Here is a 16,868-nt window from a genome sequence, read left to right on the forward strand (position 1 = left end):
TGGGAAAACTACTCTAGCAATTTCTAATCTATGAACGAATAAAGTAAACTGAAATAGAGAACCAAAATTTACCATTAGAAAGCAGGAAGAAGAATCTGAAAGTACGAACGGAAAATAAATTGTATTGAATGAATTTGAATACTAATGCCAAACTCAATATCAAACCCTAATTATTTGATCCCTAAAAACTAATGGTAAAAGACTTGATGATATTCTGAAAACATCAGGTTACGTTATATAGGAATATAACGTAACACATATTCCTAAAACCTAATTACAATGGGCTTTGGAATTCTCGAAATTTGCGTCAGATTCACGGTTCGGGATCGACCATACAAATTTCTCGACCGATCGACCAAGGTTCGTTGTAATAAAGAGCTCCCGATCTTCGTGCTCGGTCGATCGACCATGGACACCGCCTATCGACCGCTTCATCAGGTAGTTTCTCCAAAAGCTTCGTAAATTCGTCTTTCGGGCCTCGATACGTGCACCAAGTTCGCTTCCCAAGTAAATACTTCATGTCAAATGCAACATTAGGTACTCGGGGACGGATTCGGCTCAATTTCAGCTGAATTCTTCACATTTCTGCAATATTATACAAAAACACAAAAGTAGACGGAAATAGGGAAAATAGTAGCTTAAACTACACAAATGAGCTCTGAAATGCGTGTAAAAAGGATGTAAAACAACATATTTAGGACACGCATCATTGATGATGGGTGGATTGGAAATGTCATGAAATGTGTTACTTCAGTTTTATTCACCATTCGAGTTAATGGTTAGCTTACTGAGAAGTTCAGGCCGAGTAGGGGTCTTCGCCAGGGAGACCCACTATCCCCGTACCTTTTCATTTTGTGTGCGGAGGTGCTCTCGGGTTTGGTGAGGAAAGCCATGGAAGACGGGTCTATTCATGGGCTCAGAGTGGCAGCGAGCTCCCCGATGGTTTCACATCTCCTATTCGCGGACGATTGTATTTTGTTTGTTCGCGCCAAAGAGACGGAGGTCCAGAAAGTTAAAGAAATACTAACCTGTTACGAAGAAGCGTCGGGGCAATTGGTGAACTATAATAAGACCACAGTGTCATTTAGCCGTGGTACAAGGCCAGAGAGGAGGGCTCAAATTGCGGCTTGGTTGGGTGTGAGAGCTGTCGAAGAACAGGAGAGATACCTTGGGTTTCCGACTATAGTGGGACATTCGAAACAGGTCATTGCCCGTGTTATTAGGGATAAACTGTGTAGGAAGTTGCAAGGATGGAGAGGTATGCTTTAATCGAAGGCATGGAGGGAAGTATTGATAAAGGTCGTGGCCCAATCGATTCCCACCTACGCGATGAGTGTCTTCAAGCTACCCAATAATTTTTGCGACGAACTACGCTCCTTGGTTTCACGCTTTTGGTGGGGCTCGGAAAATGGAAAGAGGAACATTCCATGGATCTCTTGGGCGAATTTGTGTAAACCGAAATGTCAGGGGGGGCTTGGCTTTTGCAATTTCACCGAATTTAACTTGGCTCTTTTAGGAAAGCAAGCGTGGCGTATGCTTACGGAACGAATTGTCTTATGGTCCGCGTTTTGGGGGGCAAGTACTTTCCCCACCGGTCGTTCATGTCAGCTGAACTTGGGTCGAATTCAAGTTGTACTTGGCGAGGGATTTTCGAAGCAAGGGAGACGCTAATGGTGGGTATAAGACGTAGAGTTGGCAATAGACTTAGCACTAGTGTTTGGAACGACCCTTGGATAGCAGGGTCCTTTTCTCGCAAGGTTATTACAGCTAGGGGAGCTCATGACCCGAGTATGGTGGTTGCGGACTTGCTTACTGCTGACGGGTGTAGGTGGGATACGCATAAGGTACGTTCTATTTTCTTACATATTGATCAGCAACGTATCTTAAATATGCGAATTGGACGAGAGCATATGGAGGACATTTGGCTTTGGGATTTGGAAAAGAATGGCAATTACTCGGTGACGTCAGCTTAGAAGGCGTTGGCTGGAACTTTAGGTGCGGAGGAAGGTCAGTCGGATAGAGCGAGAGAGAAATGGTTGTGGAATAAAATATGGAGTATGCGAGTTTTACCTCGAGTTAAAACATTTTTCTGGCAGTTTTGTTGCGATGCAGTCGCTACAAGACGGAATTTAGCATCCCGTATTAGGTCCTTTGAAACGGCCTGTCTGGTTTGCTTATGTGAGGTGGAGACTTGTCTCCTCCTTGCGCGGGGTTGTGGCTGGGTGGCTGGGTTGTGGGAGGGTTTGGGTTTGGAGATAAAGTCGATTGTGGGGTTTGAGTGGGTGAGGGAGTGGGTGGAAGAAGTTTTTAGGGAGTTAGACGAGCAGGAGGCAGTAAGATTTGTTATGGGAGTATGGGCGGTGTGGGAAGTGCGGAATGGAGTGGTGTTTGAGGGGCGAGATGTCCAAGTAAGTCGCGTGGTGGCAAGGGTGAGGGAGTTGCTTAAGGGTGAGGAAAGAACGAAGGTAGGAGATGCACGAGGATGGCAAACACCTAGGCGTGGATTGGTTGTGTTACAGCTTGCTAATAGGATGAAGGTTAGGGACATTTGCATCGAAGGCGGCTGTAAGGAACTTATTGAGGCAAACCAACACGGTCACACTGGACGGAGTGAATTCCACAATGTCATTGAAGAAATTAGTTTATTTTGTCGTAATTTCAATTCCGTTGTTTGGTCCTTTAGTAATAGAAATTTTAATTTAATTGCTCATGAACTGGCTCATTTTTGTAAGATAGGCGGTAGTCTGTTCTTCGATGATTCGACTATTCCTAGTCGTATTGTTGATCTTGCAGCTGCTGATTTATACAAACGGTTATAAACACGCTTTGGGGTTTTTCTCAAAAAAAAAAAAAAAATTATCATTAGAAGTTGGAGGTTATGTATGCAAATCAAATACTATTATTATGTTAAGTATTTCAATAAAGCTGGAGACTCTATAATCGCTCGAAAAAAGCTTCATTTATTAATATAAACTAGATTTAATGCCCGTGTGATGCACGGGCCTATTTTTAATATCGTCTTATTTAAATTTTCTTAAGGCCGGCAATAAATTATATCATGGAGAAAAAGAAGAATTTAGGTGGGTTTGCTTTAAATTGGGATGTAGTTAAATAGTTAAATACGGGGTACTAAATTATTTCTTTCATGTAGAAATGTGATAATCTACAATATAGTCAGATACAAAATTATAGTAATATTAATAGAGAGTAATATTAGTAATATACAATTGAAAGCGTGATAATCTAATAAAAACGTATGTTACTTCCATTGTTTCCATGTCCTAGTTTCATACAAACACAATTTCAATCATTATCTTGTCACAAATAATATTCTACTTTAATCAAATATACGTTGTTTTTAGTTACTGTACTTTTAGTAAAATTAGAATTGTAATATATTTTGCTGCTTCATGTGTTTAGTCGCTTACACAACTTAGTGTTTCCGGAAAATTGAATTATATGTAAACCCTCGAAAAAAGCTTTTTTTAGTGATTTTTTTTATTAAAATCATGCTTCATACTTATACAGTTAATGTTCTGGTTCAGAATCAAATTATCTATTTCCAAATTTTGATTAAAATGCTGATAATTATCCAACTTTTTAAAGTGAAGACTTGTGTTTGAGCCTTTACAAATACTCTTTGGAAGTGTTACAAAATCACAGCTTATTAGAATCATATGTCGTCTATACCACTTAATTATTGTTTCAAGTCTCTTGATTGCCATTCACACAATTTGGACTCTCCGTATTACTCCCTTTGTCCCGATTATTTGTTTGACTATTATATTAATATATTAATGGGTGTCGTATTCATTTGTTTACCTTTTTATGTTGAGAATTGTTTATCTTTCTATATTGAGAATATATTGAATGGGTAGTTTGCTTATCCATATAACCTATTGTGCAAAAGTTGTTTGATTAAAAATTCAAATTGGAAATCACATGCTTTTTAGAATTTGTACGTGATTCAACTTCATAATCAATAAGATAGAATCGACCCTAATTACAAAATTGTTAGGATGTTATTTTCATGTATGCATATCATAAGATTAGAAATATGTGTAATTTATGCAACCTAATACTCCGTTATAATTAGTACCCTCCGTCCTAATCAATAATTTACACTTCACTTATTTCCCCTCACAGAATAAAGTAAGTATAAACAATTCACTGGGACATAGAAAGTAAGATCTTATACATAGGTGGATAAAAACGCGACACGTATACAATGAAGGAGCTGGGAAGGGTTGATAGTTTTCATCAAGGCATAATGCGAATGGCACATTGATGTAGTTGGATTTTATAATATCGGCATATTGTTTAGACTTTAGATCAAGTATACTGTGTCATCCAATTTGTACTTCCTGATTTGTAAATTGGTTTAGGAATATAATTGGAACGAATACTCTAATTTGAATATTGTACTCACTGATATAAACTCATTTTACTCTTATACACAAAAACTTAGGAATAAACTCTACCATAGCTTCAACCGAAAATAAAGACGTTTGAGTAACGTAAACTCAACGAAATCATGTTGTGTGCTTGTTTACATGAAGTAGGCGAGACATACCATAAAATTACAAATTGTACTTCTCCATTGCATGCATAGCCTTGAAAATATGATCTACATATGTAAATAAAAGAAAAATCATATTTGTGAAAAAAAACTAATATCCAATGGAATGCTAAAGCAACCAATTTAGATCTAATAGTTATATAACAAAAGAGATGTTTTGGACGCAAAAACCCTACTACATAATTAAATTTGTGTTATTAATAAAAATAAGTAGTTTAGTGATGATGATGATGATAATTGATACATACTTAAGAAAATTAGCTTTCTGATTAATTCTAACATTTGGTAGTACTAGCTCAAATACCGACGGAGTCACTTGGAGGGGACCAAAACCATAAGAACTTCGTGTTTGCATGAAGCTCTCTCTATCAACTATCGTCGTCATCGAAAGAGCAGTAAAATAATGTGTAGATTACTAAAAGCACAAGAGTTTGTGTTAGCGTAAACTCCGATATGTAACTTTGTGAATTGTTTTTGACTGTCTACGTAAGTACGTAACCAAGCTCCCCAAGCTCTCACGCTTTCCTAAAAAACATTTATTTATTACCCCAATCTGCTCTCTTAATATGTCGGTTGGGAAGGACAAATTAAAAGCCTCGTGAGAGCATGCCAAAGTTAGCTTGTTCTACTCTCAATTGAGTTTTTTTTTTTTTTTTTTTGGTGACGAGGGGGTTGAGTCCCCCCGGACCCATGCATTCCCGCACCACCACATGGACCATGTAAGCCACCCCCTTTGGAGGCTGCAGTGGCCAAGTGATCATCGCCCCAGCTGGTAGTCGAACCTGAGACCTCTCAACTCCTGCATTTCTGCAAGTTTCAAGGTTTAACCCAGCTATCACTGGACTAACACCACTTGGTTATGATGATTAGTTATAAGAGCTCTCTTAATCCAAGAGCAAGGTTGGGGGTTCGATTCTTATCCCTCCATATAGTGCGCTCATATGAAAAAAAATTATAGTTCAAAAGTTTTACCGGAAGACTTACCAGAAAAACAAATCCATGATTATAATAATATAGTAAAAATTCAATCTCAAACTATGAGTTTGCTTATAGTTGCATCAATGTAGTCTGTAGGCACATATATATGATAAATAGGACTTATAAAGTGTTTCGATATTCAAAAGTCATTAACTAATTGAAAAAAAGTGTAAAAGTTAAGTAAAACAAACCTAATTTAACTAATCCGGACAATATATTTATCGCTTAAGGTAATTTATCAGGCAAAAAAAAAGTTAAAATCACTTACACGGACAATATGTCAAAGGCCAGTGATGATTATTGTTCTTGGGCTTGAAACTAAAAGATTTCAATCCCTTGAAATATTATTGAGTTACATGTACAGTATATATAATACAAGGATTACCTAAGTTAGCTGTCAATCAACCGAGATCCTAGGCTAACAATTAGGTGGTCAAAGGTTAACAGTCCTATGATTAAGGAAACGTATAAACAATAATAGGAAACTATATTATACATGTGATACAAAGAATATTGCATATTCTAATACACCTTCTCAATCGAAGCGGGAGAAGGTCGGACGCTGAGACTGGAACGGAAGTCGTCAAAGAGAATTTTCGGCAAGCCCTTGGTGAATATATCTGCATATTGATACCGTGAAGGAACATGACGGACTTGAACTTGACCTAGCGCAACTTTTTCCCGAACAAAATGGATGTCTAGCTCTATATGCTTTGTGCGCTGGTGATTGACTGGATTCCCGGATAGGTAAATAGCTGAAATGTTGTCGCAGTATACGACGGTGGCTTTTTGTATGGGGCAATGAAGTTCGAGTAACAGATTACGTATCCAACAAGATTCAGCTACTACATTAGCCACACCACGGTACTCGGCCTCCGCGCTAGAGCGAGATATTGTTGCTTGTCGTTTGGAGGACCATGAAATAAGATTGTTACCAAGATATACACAGTAGCCGGATGTAGAACGACGGGAATCGGGGCACCATCCCCAATCGGCATCACTGTAACCTGTTAGAGAGGAGGTGGAAGAGGAAGTGAGATGGAGTCCATGGTGAGATGTACCTTTCAGATAACGAATAATTCTTTTGAGGGCACCGAAATGAGCTTCCCGAGGATCATGCATAAATAAGCATATTTGTTGCACCGCATAAGAGATGTCGGGCCGAGTAAATGTTAAGTACTGAAGGGCACCGGCTAGACTCCTATATAGTGACGGGTCAGAGACAGGGGCACCGGTACAGGTACTTAGCTTGGACTTAGTTTTGACCGGTGTCTTTGCGGGTTTACAGGAGGTCATCTTTGCGCGGGCTATAATTTCCTTGGTGTATTTTCGTTGATGTAGAAAAATGCCCTGTTTATGACGGACGGCCGAGATACCCAGGAAATAGTTTAGCGGGCCGAGGTCCGTCATCGCAAATTCGGAGCGAAGATGATTCATGATGGTGGTCCGTAGAGCAGTAGTGGAGGTGGTGAGAATTATGTCATCTACGTAGAGTAGAAGATAAGCCACATTAGCACCGTCGCGGTAAATAAAAAGTGAGTTGTCTGATTTGCTATTACTGAACCCGATTGTGGAGACATAGGATGCAAATCTTTGGTACCATGCGCGAGGCGCTTGTTTGAGACCGTATAGGGACTTTTTGAGAAGGCACACATGATCAGGGTGAGAGCGGTCTCGAAAACCGGGTGGTTGATGCATATATACCGTCTCGGCTTGATGACCATGTAAGAATGCATTTTTTACATCAAGCTGATGAATGGGCCATTGTTTAGACACGGCAAGACTGAGGACGGTACGGATAGTCACGGGTTTGACCACAGGGCTAAAAGTTTCATCGCAATCGACCCCAACCTGTTGAGACCTGCCATTGACAACAAGACGAGCTATGTATCGCTCCAAATCACCGTTAGCTTTAAATTTATGTTTAAACAACCACAAACAACGAGTTATATTGACGTTAGGAGGACGAGGCACAAGAACCCAAGTCTTATTCTTAATGAGCGCGTCATATTCGTCTTTCATGGCATGATTCCAGTGAGGATCATTAAGAGCATCGATAGGATTTTTGGGTACGGGTGAGATGGTTGTAGTGGTACATAAATAAAAAACTGGCTTAGGTTTAAAAATCCCGTGCTGAGCACGTGTTGTCATTTGAGGAGAGGGTTGGTCGGGTGGGGATTGGGGCGTTGTGGGGGCCGTGGTGGAGGCAGACGACGTAGGGGTTGGTACGGTAGGGGAAGTTTCGACGGTGTGGTCAGGGGAAGAGTGTATGGGTGAGCTAGGAGGAGTTTGGTTGTCGTCTGGTGTAGGGGTAGGAGTTTTGGAATTATGTATTTGTTGAGCCATATAAGGTGTAGGGTCTGAGTTAAGGAATTGATAGGATGAGTAAGGTATTTTGTCTTGAGTGGCAAAGGGAAAAACCGATTCATCGAATGTCACATGTCTCGCAATAATGACCTTTCGGGTTTTCAAGTCGTAGCACTTGTAACCGCGATGGTTAGACGGGTAGCCGAGAAAGACGCACGGGGTAGCACGGGGTGCGAGTTTGTGAATGGTGGAAGGAGGGGTATGTGGGTAACAAAGGCACCCGAAGGTGCGGAGGGAGGCATAGGACGGTAGCCTGTGGTAAAGACTCGAGGTGGGTGAATTGTATTTGTTCGCCTTGCTAGGTAAAATATTGTGTAAATAAGTGGCCATAGCTAGGGCATGGTGCCACATGGACGGGGGCATGTGAGCGTGAATAAGGAGGGTACGGACAATATTGTTTATAGTACGGATTTTCCTCTCGGCCTTACCATTTTGGGGAGATGTGTGTGGGCAAGAAAAACGAAAAAGCATACCCTGACTAGCAAAGAATTTATGAAAGGGAGAGTTGTCATATTCCCGGCCATTATCGCATTGTAGTGTTTTAATTGGTAGATGGAATTGAGTTTTAACCATATTATGAAACGTGGTGAAGATGTCATAAACATTAGACTTATTGATAATGGGAAATGTCCATAAGAAATTGGTGAAGTCGTCGAGAAATAATAAATAGTAACGGTGACCCATAGTGCTTAAGACGGGAGAAGTCCATAAGTCTGTGTGTATAATATCAAATGGAGAAACAGTATTCGATAAAGAGGAATAAAATGGTAACTTAACATGTTTTCCTAATTGACACAACTGACAGACAGACGATGAACGAATGGGACGACAAGAAATAGTCTTATTGTTGCAAAGTGAATTAAAAATAGTAGAGCCCGGATGGCCTAGGCGCTCGTGCCAAGTAGAAGATGAAATGGCAGAGAAGGCGTGAGGGGCAGAGGTCACGGCAGATTTGGACGGAAGTAATGGGTAAAGGTCGCCCGTGCTAGAGCTTCTCATAATCGGCATCCCCGTCTTGAGATCCTTCACAGTAAAACCGAAAGGGTCAAATTCAACAGGAGACATTATTATCGGTGGTAAATTTACGGACTGAAACCAAATTTTTGATTATGGCAGGGACATGAAGAACATTTTTTAACAAAAGGGAATTATGAGGAGGGGGAAGGGATGCAGCGCCATAACCAACTATGGGAATCAAATTACCATTACCGACAACAATATGACGAGGACTGCTCAAATAAGAATAAGAAGAGAGGTTACCGTGATTGGATGTCATGTGCGACGATGCTCCCGTATCCATATAATAGTTGTCATCCGGCTGTTGTATGTTAAGCGACTGCATCACCGCGGCGAGATCAGTGGGAACAAGGACTCCTTGCGATGGCCCAACAGTGGGAGGCTGAGCAAGGAAGGCATGTTGGGGCCGAGGTCCAAGAATGCCTGCGCCACGAGAGTTGGTGGGTGGAGCCCAGCCTGCATTAGGGTACGGACATGGTGGCGTGGGCCACCCTTGCTGCTGCCAGGGAGAAACAGGGACCCATGTCCAGGTGGTAGGATTGTTCGATTGTCCATGTTGATGTTGTCCATGACGGCCATTATGCTGCTTGTAATTGCCACCTCCGTTGTTTTTGCCACGATAGTTGCTACGGTTGTTGCGCCCACCCTTGCTTTTGTTCGAGTAAGACGAATTACCACCCTTGGGAGCGGCGGAGGCAGACCTGTTGTTGGTCTTAACCGAGGCGTCAGATTGAGAGGAGAGAAGAGCGGAGTCAGAGGCAGAAGGGGAGACAGGGGAGGTTGTGGCACGACGGCTTTCTTCTAAGTTGAGCATCGATCTAGCCTTGTAAAAGGGGGGGAGAGGATCACTTTGTTGGATGATTGTCGCGATCCCACTGTACGCGTCAGAGACGTGGGTAATGAGTTGAAGAACAAGTCGAGTTTCGGAGACCGGAGCCCCGACATTAGCAAGTTGATCAGCGATCATTTTTAGAGCTTGACAGTAGGACGACACATTGGGGTAGTTGTCCATGTGGATGTTGGTAAATTGCTGCTCCAACATGACTGCTCGAGAATTCATGTTATCATTGAAAATGTCCCGCAGTCGATCCCAGGCGCTTTTGGCGGTGGCTTTGGGTTCAAGGATGGTATGGAGGAGATCAAGAGAGATAGTGCTATAAATCTATTGTTTCACAATGGCATCGAGTCGATCCCATTGTGCATCCTTGTTGATGGGGCGTCCTTGGGAGGATCGATATGATCAATCACATTGAAAGCGCGAGCGGAGTTGAGAAAAAGCTCGGCCCACGATGCGTAATGAACATTTTCGTTCTCGAGCGTAATCTGGACAAAGTTTTTGATATATGAGACGGAATAGGCGGGATGATATGGTGTGGATTTAGAGGTGCCGTTTGTCATTGTGAAGAAGTGAGGATGAACAGAGAGGGGATGAAGGCGGAAGAGTGTAGAGGATCGTGAAGGTAGCTGATACCATAAAAGATTTCAATCCCTTGAAATATTATTGAGTTACATGTACAGTATATATAATACAAGGATTACCTAAGTTAGCTGTCAATCAACCGAGATCCTAGGCTAACAATTAGGTGGTCAAAGGTTAACAATCCTATGATTAAGGAAACGTATAAACAATAATAGGAAACTATATTATACATGTGATACAAAGAATATTGCATATTCTAATAGAAACCACTTAACCGCATACTTCTCGGTCGAAGGCAAGTGTCAATCTTTGTTCCGATCTACTCCCTTGTAAGAAGCCTTTTGATTGTCATATTTGTGTTTCCTGTAATGAAAAATAATAATGATGATGAAACCATATGCAGTAATATTACATAATATTATTGTATATTGTACACCTAAAAAAACTACAAAAATTCATCAATTAGAAGTTAGAACGCAAGAATCTCAATATTAGGTATATATGCATACATGATATCATAATACAGTATCAAATACTTTACTCTAACAATAAGCATAAAGAAAAAGTTAATCCTATCAAAGTAGGGAACTACATAAGAAATATGAAGCATAGGCTAGAATTGGACGCTTGAAAGTTGTTTTATACTGTACATGCAACATGCCAATTATTCTCTTAGATTGAAACTCTTACTAACTTTTATCTTAATATTATCTATTATTTAGTTTAAGTAAAATCTTTTCATAAAAGAATTTGGTAGTTTGTTAAAGTTGGAGTCTCTAAAAACTCTCGAAAAAAGCTTTCTTTAATAACATACTCCCTCCTATTCACTATATTCTTCCCCTTTTCTTTTTGCACAAGAAATAAGAAAGTGAATTTGGATCACACAAAAAACACTACCCCAATGCAATTTAATTTGGACCACACAAATCAACCCAAAAAAGGAAATATGGAAGAATACCAGAATAATCCGAATAAGGAAATAGAGAAGAATATAGTGAATAAGAGGGAGTAGATAGATAGATAGATATTGATTGATTGATTAATTGATATTGATATTGATATTGATATTGATATTGATATATATATATATATATATATATATATATATATATATATATATATATATATATATATATATATATATATATATATATATATATATATATATATATATATATGTTCCGTGTAATTCCGAGCAAGTATCGTTACCACCCGTGGCTTGTAGAATGATGTCTTGAGTTGGATTCTCCCTTGGTCTTAATCGTTCCTCTCGGCCTCTCCTGCAACAATGAACGAACTGAGGGCTTGGCTTTGTGCCAAGCGTACCCACTCCGACGCCCAAGTCAGTAAACTTAGAGGTATAAGTTGTATGCTAATTGGCTAGGAATATATTGTAGAGAGATAAGGAAGATTATACCAGATGAATAGTGTATTTAGGTCAAGTTGTATATTTCTGGATTGGATCCTTTCCTCAATGAAGGTTGAGGAGTATTTATAGACTTCACCTTTTGTCACGTAGTGGCCAAGTGGCCAGTGTGGCTAACGGGTGGAAAGACCGATCTACCCCTCGGCCGAAGGACCTATGGCTGGCCGGCGGGCGCTGGTGACCCGCCGCCGAGGGGTCTTGGATATGAGTACGCGGATATGTGTCCCGGCCGGCGGGTTGTCATGCCGGACCCGGTGTGCGTGAGCCGATGGGCGGCATCGGCTAGGTCGTCTAAGTTGACTTCTTTGTGGACATCTTTGACCTTGCTCAATATGTTGACTTGGTCGGCGGTGCGAATATGCCCCATCAATTTGCCCCCGCCGTAGTCTATGCCGTGGTATGGGCTTCAATGTACGTACGAGCGTATATTCTGCGCAAGTAGTTTGTAGAAAATTTTCCCGCATCGGCTTCTTCCGCGGCGGCTTCTTCTCGCTTCTGCCTAGTCTTTCTTAGGCCGTACCATATCCCCCCTCCACATGGATGTGTATTGGGCATCCGATGTGGAAAAGAAAGGGACGCCGGCCGAGACCGAGGTTGATATCGCCGGTTATTTTTGATTGCCCCCAGGCCGGCGGTGTCTAGCTTGGTTGATTATGTTGCCACGGAGAGAACGGATGCTTGGGAATTTGTTGAGGAAGGTGAATAGGCGGAGAGATTTGAATAGGCGTGTTGAAGACGTTTGGTCACTGTTGCATTGATTGACACAATTGTTGCAACGATTGACATCCCGTGGTTGCATGTCCGACACGTGTCCGCACGCCGATTGGTTGACGCTTCATGGGTCATTCTCGATTGGTCTTGCTTCATGGGCTTTTCCCTATAAATAGGCGGTTGCTCCGTGAAATTGGCCACCAATTTCATTCTTCAAAATTTTTCCTTCTCTCTAAACTCCCAAGGGTTTCTTTGTCTTCTAATTTCTGAGTTGTTACTCCGTGAGCGTTTTCTTCAAGGTAAACAAACAAACTTTCCAATTTTTAATTTTGTAAGTTCATTGTAAACATGTCTTCATTGATGCCGGGCCTAGTAAGTCGGCCGTAGGTCCCCTTCTCCCGAAGTCGATCCTCGAATTCTGGAGGAATGGGAGGATGATTCTGATGTCGATGATGATGCAGAAGATTTTGGTGACGATGTTGAGGAGGCTCGTCCTAATAACGTGAGGAAGTACGTTATGGATCACGGCCTCGCTTGTAAAGTCCGTCTCTTACCGTACTTGGACCCATAAGTTAGCCCGCTGTTCCGGTGAGGTATTTTTCGAGAAACATTTCTTCTTCGGTGAGGGCTACGAAATCGTTATCCCGAGGAGGGTCAGTCGTGTCTTTGCCCTCCACCGGGCCACACCGGCGTATATATGCGACATTTGGAGTTTGGGCTCCGGTTTCCGCTGAATGGGTATGTTGTGGCCATCCTTAAGGCCATGAACGTTGCCGTTGCCCAATTGCACCCGTTGGCCATGAGGACCATAATCGGGTTTGTCCGGCTTTGTCTTTTCAAGGGGAGGCCCCAACGGTGAACTTATTTCGCCGACTTCACTACCTCCACTGGCCGTCATTCTCTGGCCGCGCGCGGTGGTTCAGCGTGCACACGGAGAAGGGTTATGTCACCGTCACGACAAACTTTCCTCTTGCAAGGGTGGCGGGGGTCGGTGGGTGTACGTTAAGGTGCCGAACGACTATCCGCTTCCCCTCGCTCCTTCCAAAGATCAAGTTAACTTGCGGTGTGAGACTAAGGCGGAGCATGACGATGGGTCTCCTGGAAGAAACTCAAAATGGATGCTTTGCAGGGTTCTTCTCTCGAGGACGAGAGGTCCGGCAATGCGGCTTTTTGAGGTAGACAAGGGTGGGTCGCCGAAAAGATGGATTCCTCCAACGCAGATCATTCTCCAGGATGAGCCGCTTTGCCATGTCGGCCTCATACCGGCCCTAGCGCAGGGTGAGTGGGGTCGGTGTGAGGCCCATCACCGTTCTCGTTGTGTCTTTGAACTTTGATTTATTTCTTCTACTTAACTCTTGCTTCGTTTCCTTCGCAGGCCATTTTGGACCGGACCTGTCTGAGGATATCCTCCGGAGAATGGGACTGAACAAAGATAAAACCGTTGCTAGCTTACATCCCAAAGCTCTCCCCAATGACCGCAGGAGGTCGCCAACTGATCTCATAGAGCAGCGGCTGAAAAGCTTGAGTGCGGTGGAGACCCAGGCGAAGGTTGTTAGTAACGTGCCGCGCCATACGCGCAAAACGAAGTCCTCGGCGGTGGTGGCGTCGACACCGCCCGCCTTCCATCCCCCTTGTTCAGAAGGAGACGGTGGAGATCATTTGTATCTCCAACGGGGATGACTCCGACGAAGAGGAGGGCTCGCCCCTTGTCCGTAAAAGAAAGCAGACGGCCTATACCGCGACCGTTGATTCTGCTGCTGACGAGGAGACGCGCGTTTCGGCCAAGAAGGCCAAGCACGGTATTGTTCTTTCTGTGGCTTCAGATTTAGCCGGTTCAACACGTCTGCGTATGTCGATACTTATGCTTGCTTTAAATTTTGTAGATCGTCCGCAGTCGTCCGCCGCTCCTGTTGGGCAGCAAGTGGAGGGGAGTTCTGTGCGGGCTGGTGATCAACACGTCACCGTGAACTCTCTATCCCAGAAGGTTCTCCTCCCCCATCTGCAGGCCGGTGATCAAAATGTCACCACTGTCCCTTCATCCCAGAAGGTTTCCCTCTCTCAGCCACAGGCCGGTGATCAAAATGTCACCACTGTTTCCTCATCCCAGAAGGTTTCCTTCTCCCAGCTCATAGATGAAGGCACGGAGCTTATCAAGGAGTCAAGAGGTGGAACGGTCTTACCGGTGCTCGTATCGTAGAGCAGGAGAAGGCCTTGGCTCAATCCGCTTTTGAGCTTAATGCCATTAAGAAGGTGGCCGTGAAGGCAAAGCAGGATCTTCTCAACGAGCAGAGGCTCAGGGGGGATGCTGAGAGGGCGCTCTTGGCTGAAAGAAAACTTAGGCAGGACGTTGAAAAGGAGGTCCTTGCTGAGAGATCCAAGGCCGAGGCTGCGGCAGCCGAAGCTGCTAAGCTGCTGGGGAAGTGTACACTTGTTCAGAGGCACGCCGACCTCTACCTCAAGCAGAGGAATGAATCCAGGGACCTGTTTAAGGCCCAGGCGGAGGTGGTTCGGATCAGAGATGCCGTCATTAGGCAAAAGGATAAGGACATTGAGATGCTCCAAACCGTCATGCTCCCTAACATGTGTCTTTGAATTCGGATTTAGCCGAAGGAGCTGCTAGGGAAGTGATTGAGGAGCTCTTCCCTCTTGATGGTTCCTTTCCGTGGGACAGATATGACAAGCTGCTTGATGACAAGCTCGAAGCCAAGGAGCAAGCCGTGGCGGAGAAGGCTAAAGAGGCGGTGAGGGCGAAGGCAGAGAAGGAGGCGGCCGAGAAGGCGCTCTTGCCGAGAAGGCTAAGGAGGCCCAAGAGGAAGCCAAGCGGGCAAAGGCGGCCGAGGCCGCCGAGGCTAAAGCCGAGGCCGCCAAGCCGAGGTCGCTAAGGAGCCGCCGGGGTACCCATCGAAGAAAGTGCCCGCCCGCCGATGGCGAGCAACAACGGACATAGGGAGATAGCATTTGTAACTTTTTGTCTTTTGGCTTATCCTTGTAATTTCTTGTGATTCGTTGAATATATTTAATAAGAGTTCGTTTTTACTTCACTTCTTTTCCTTGTGCTAGTATTCGAGCTTCGACTGTCCTTTTAGCGTCTCCGTCTTTGTCCGGGTTGTCTCTTTCCGTTATTAATTGAGTATCTCTTATGTTCCCGCCTCGGCTTGAGCCGAGCGATCTAGAGTGCGTGTCTCAATTGTGTTAACTCTTCCAAGGCATCTTGATCGTTTCAACCGAGTATCAACCGCTGGTTATAACCGTCGCAGTTGTCTCCGCTTCCTTAGGGTGCATGCCGCTCTTGTCGGTATGACAAGTGTGAGCCGTCGTCCCGCCGCCGTGGCGTCTACTACTTGGAGTGACTGCGACGGTGCCTGTTTCTTGAAGGAGACTCCCGTGGCGTCTACTACTTGGAGTGACTGCGACGGCGTCACACCTCTTGGGGTGACTGCCGTGGCGTCTACTACTTGGAGTGACTGCGACGGTGCTGTTCTTGAAGGAGACTCCCGTGGCGTCTACTACTTGGAGTATCGCAATGGCGTCACACCTCTTGGGGTGATCGCCGTGGCGTCTACTACTTGGAGTGACTGCGACGGTGACTGTTTCTTGAAGGAGACTCCCGTGGCGTCTACTACTTGGAGTGATCGCGACGGCGTCACACCTCTTGGGGTGGCTCGCCGTGGCGTCTACGCTTGGAGTGACTGCGACGGTGCCTGTTTCTTGAAGGAGACTCCCGTGGCGTCTACTACTTGGAGTGACTGCGACGGCGTCACACCTCTTGGGGTGACTGCCGTGGCGTCTACTACTTGGAGTGACTGCGACGGTGCCTGTTTCTTGAAGGAGACTCCCGTGGCGTCTACTACTTGGAGTGATCGCGACGCCGTCACACCTCTTGGGGTGATCGCCGTGGCGTCTACTACTTGGAGTGTCTGCGACGGTGCCTGTTTCTTGAAGGAGACTCCCGTGGCGTCTACTACTTGGAGTGACTGCGACGGCGTCACACCTCTTGGGGTGATCTGCCGTGGCGTCTACTACTTGGAGTGACAACGACGGTGCCTGTTTCTTCATAGAGACTGCGCTCTTGTCGGTGTGACCGGAAGAAGTCGACATCCGCTTCGATAGTGACTCGCCGCTCTTGTCGGTATGACAAAGTGAGCCGGCGTCGTTGCTCGATAAAGGCTGCCGCTCTTGTCGGTATGACAAAGTGAGCGGCGTCTGCTCCTTCCTAGTGACTATGGGAAGAGCGTACATTCTGATGGAAGACTTGGATGATTTTTCATTTAGGTAAAAACATGCGTCGGGGTGCCCATACTGCTTTTGGACACCTCCGACGTTACATGGAGTATTCCCGAGACTTTCCGCGTCCCTAATGGCCCGTTGAA

General features: G+C 44.1%; 1 protein-coding gene across 1 annotated transcript; it reads right to left on the reverse strand.

The window, feature by feature from the left end:
• Window positions 1-8,975: 8,975 nt before the first annotated feature.
• LOC141632434 (uncharacterized) lies at window positions 8,976-10,001 on the reverse strand. Its single transcript, XM_074444980.1, has one exon. The coding sequence runs from the start codon at window positions 9,999-10,001 to the stop codon at window positions 8,976-8,978; it is 1,026 nt and encodes a 341-aa protein (XP_074301081.1).
• Window positions 10,002-16,868: the final 6,867 nt, after the last annotated feature.

The sequence above is a fragment of the Silene latifolia genome, chromosome Y, assembly GCF_048544455.1.
Source record: "Silene latifolia isolate original U9 population chromosome Y, ASM4854445v1, whole genome shotgun sequence".
NCBI lineage: Eukaryota > Viridiplantae > Streptophyta > Magnoliopsida > Caryophyllales > Caryophyllaceae > Silene > Silene latifolia.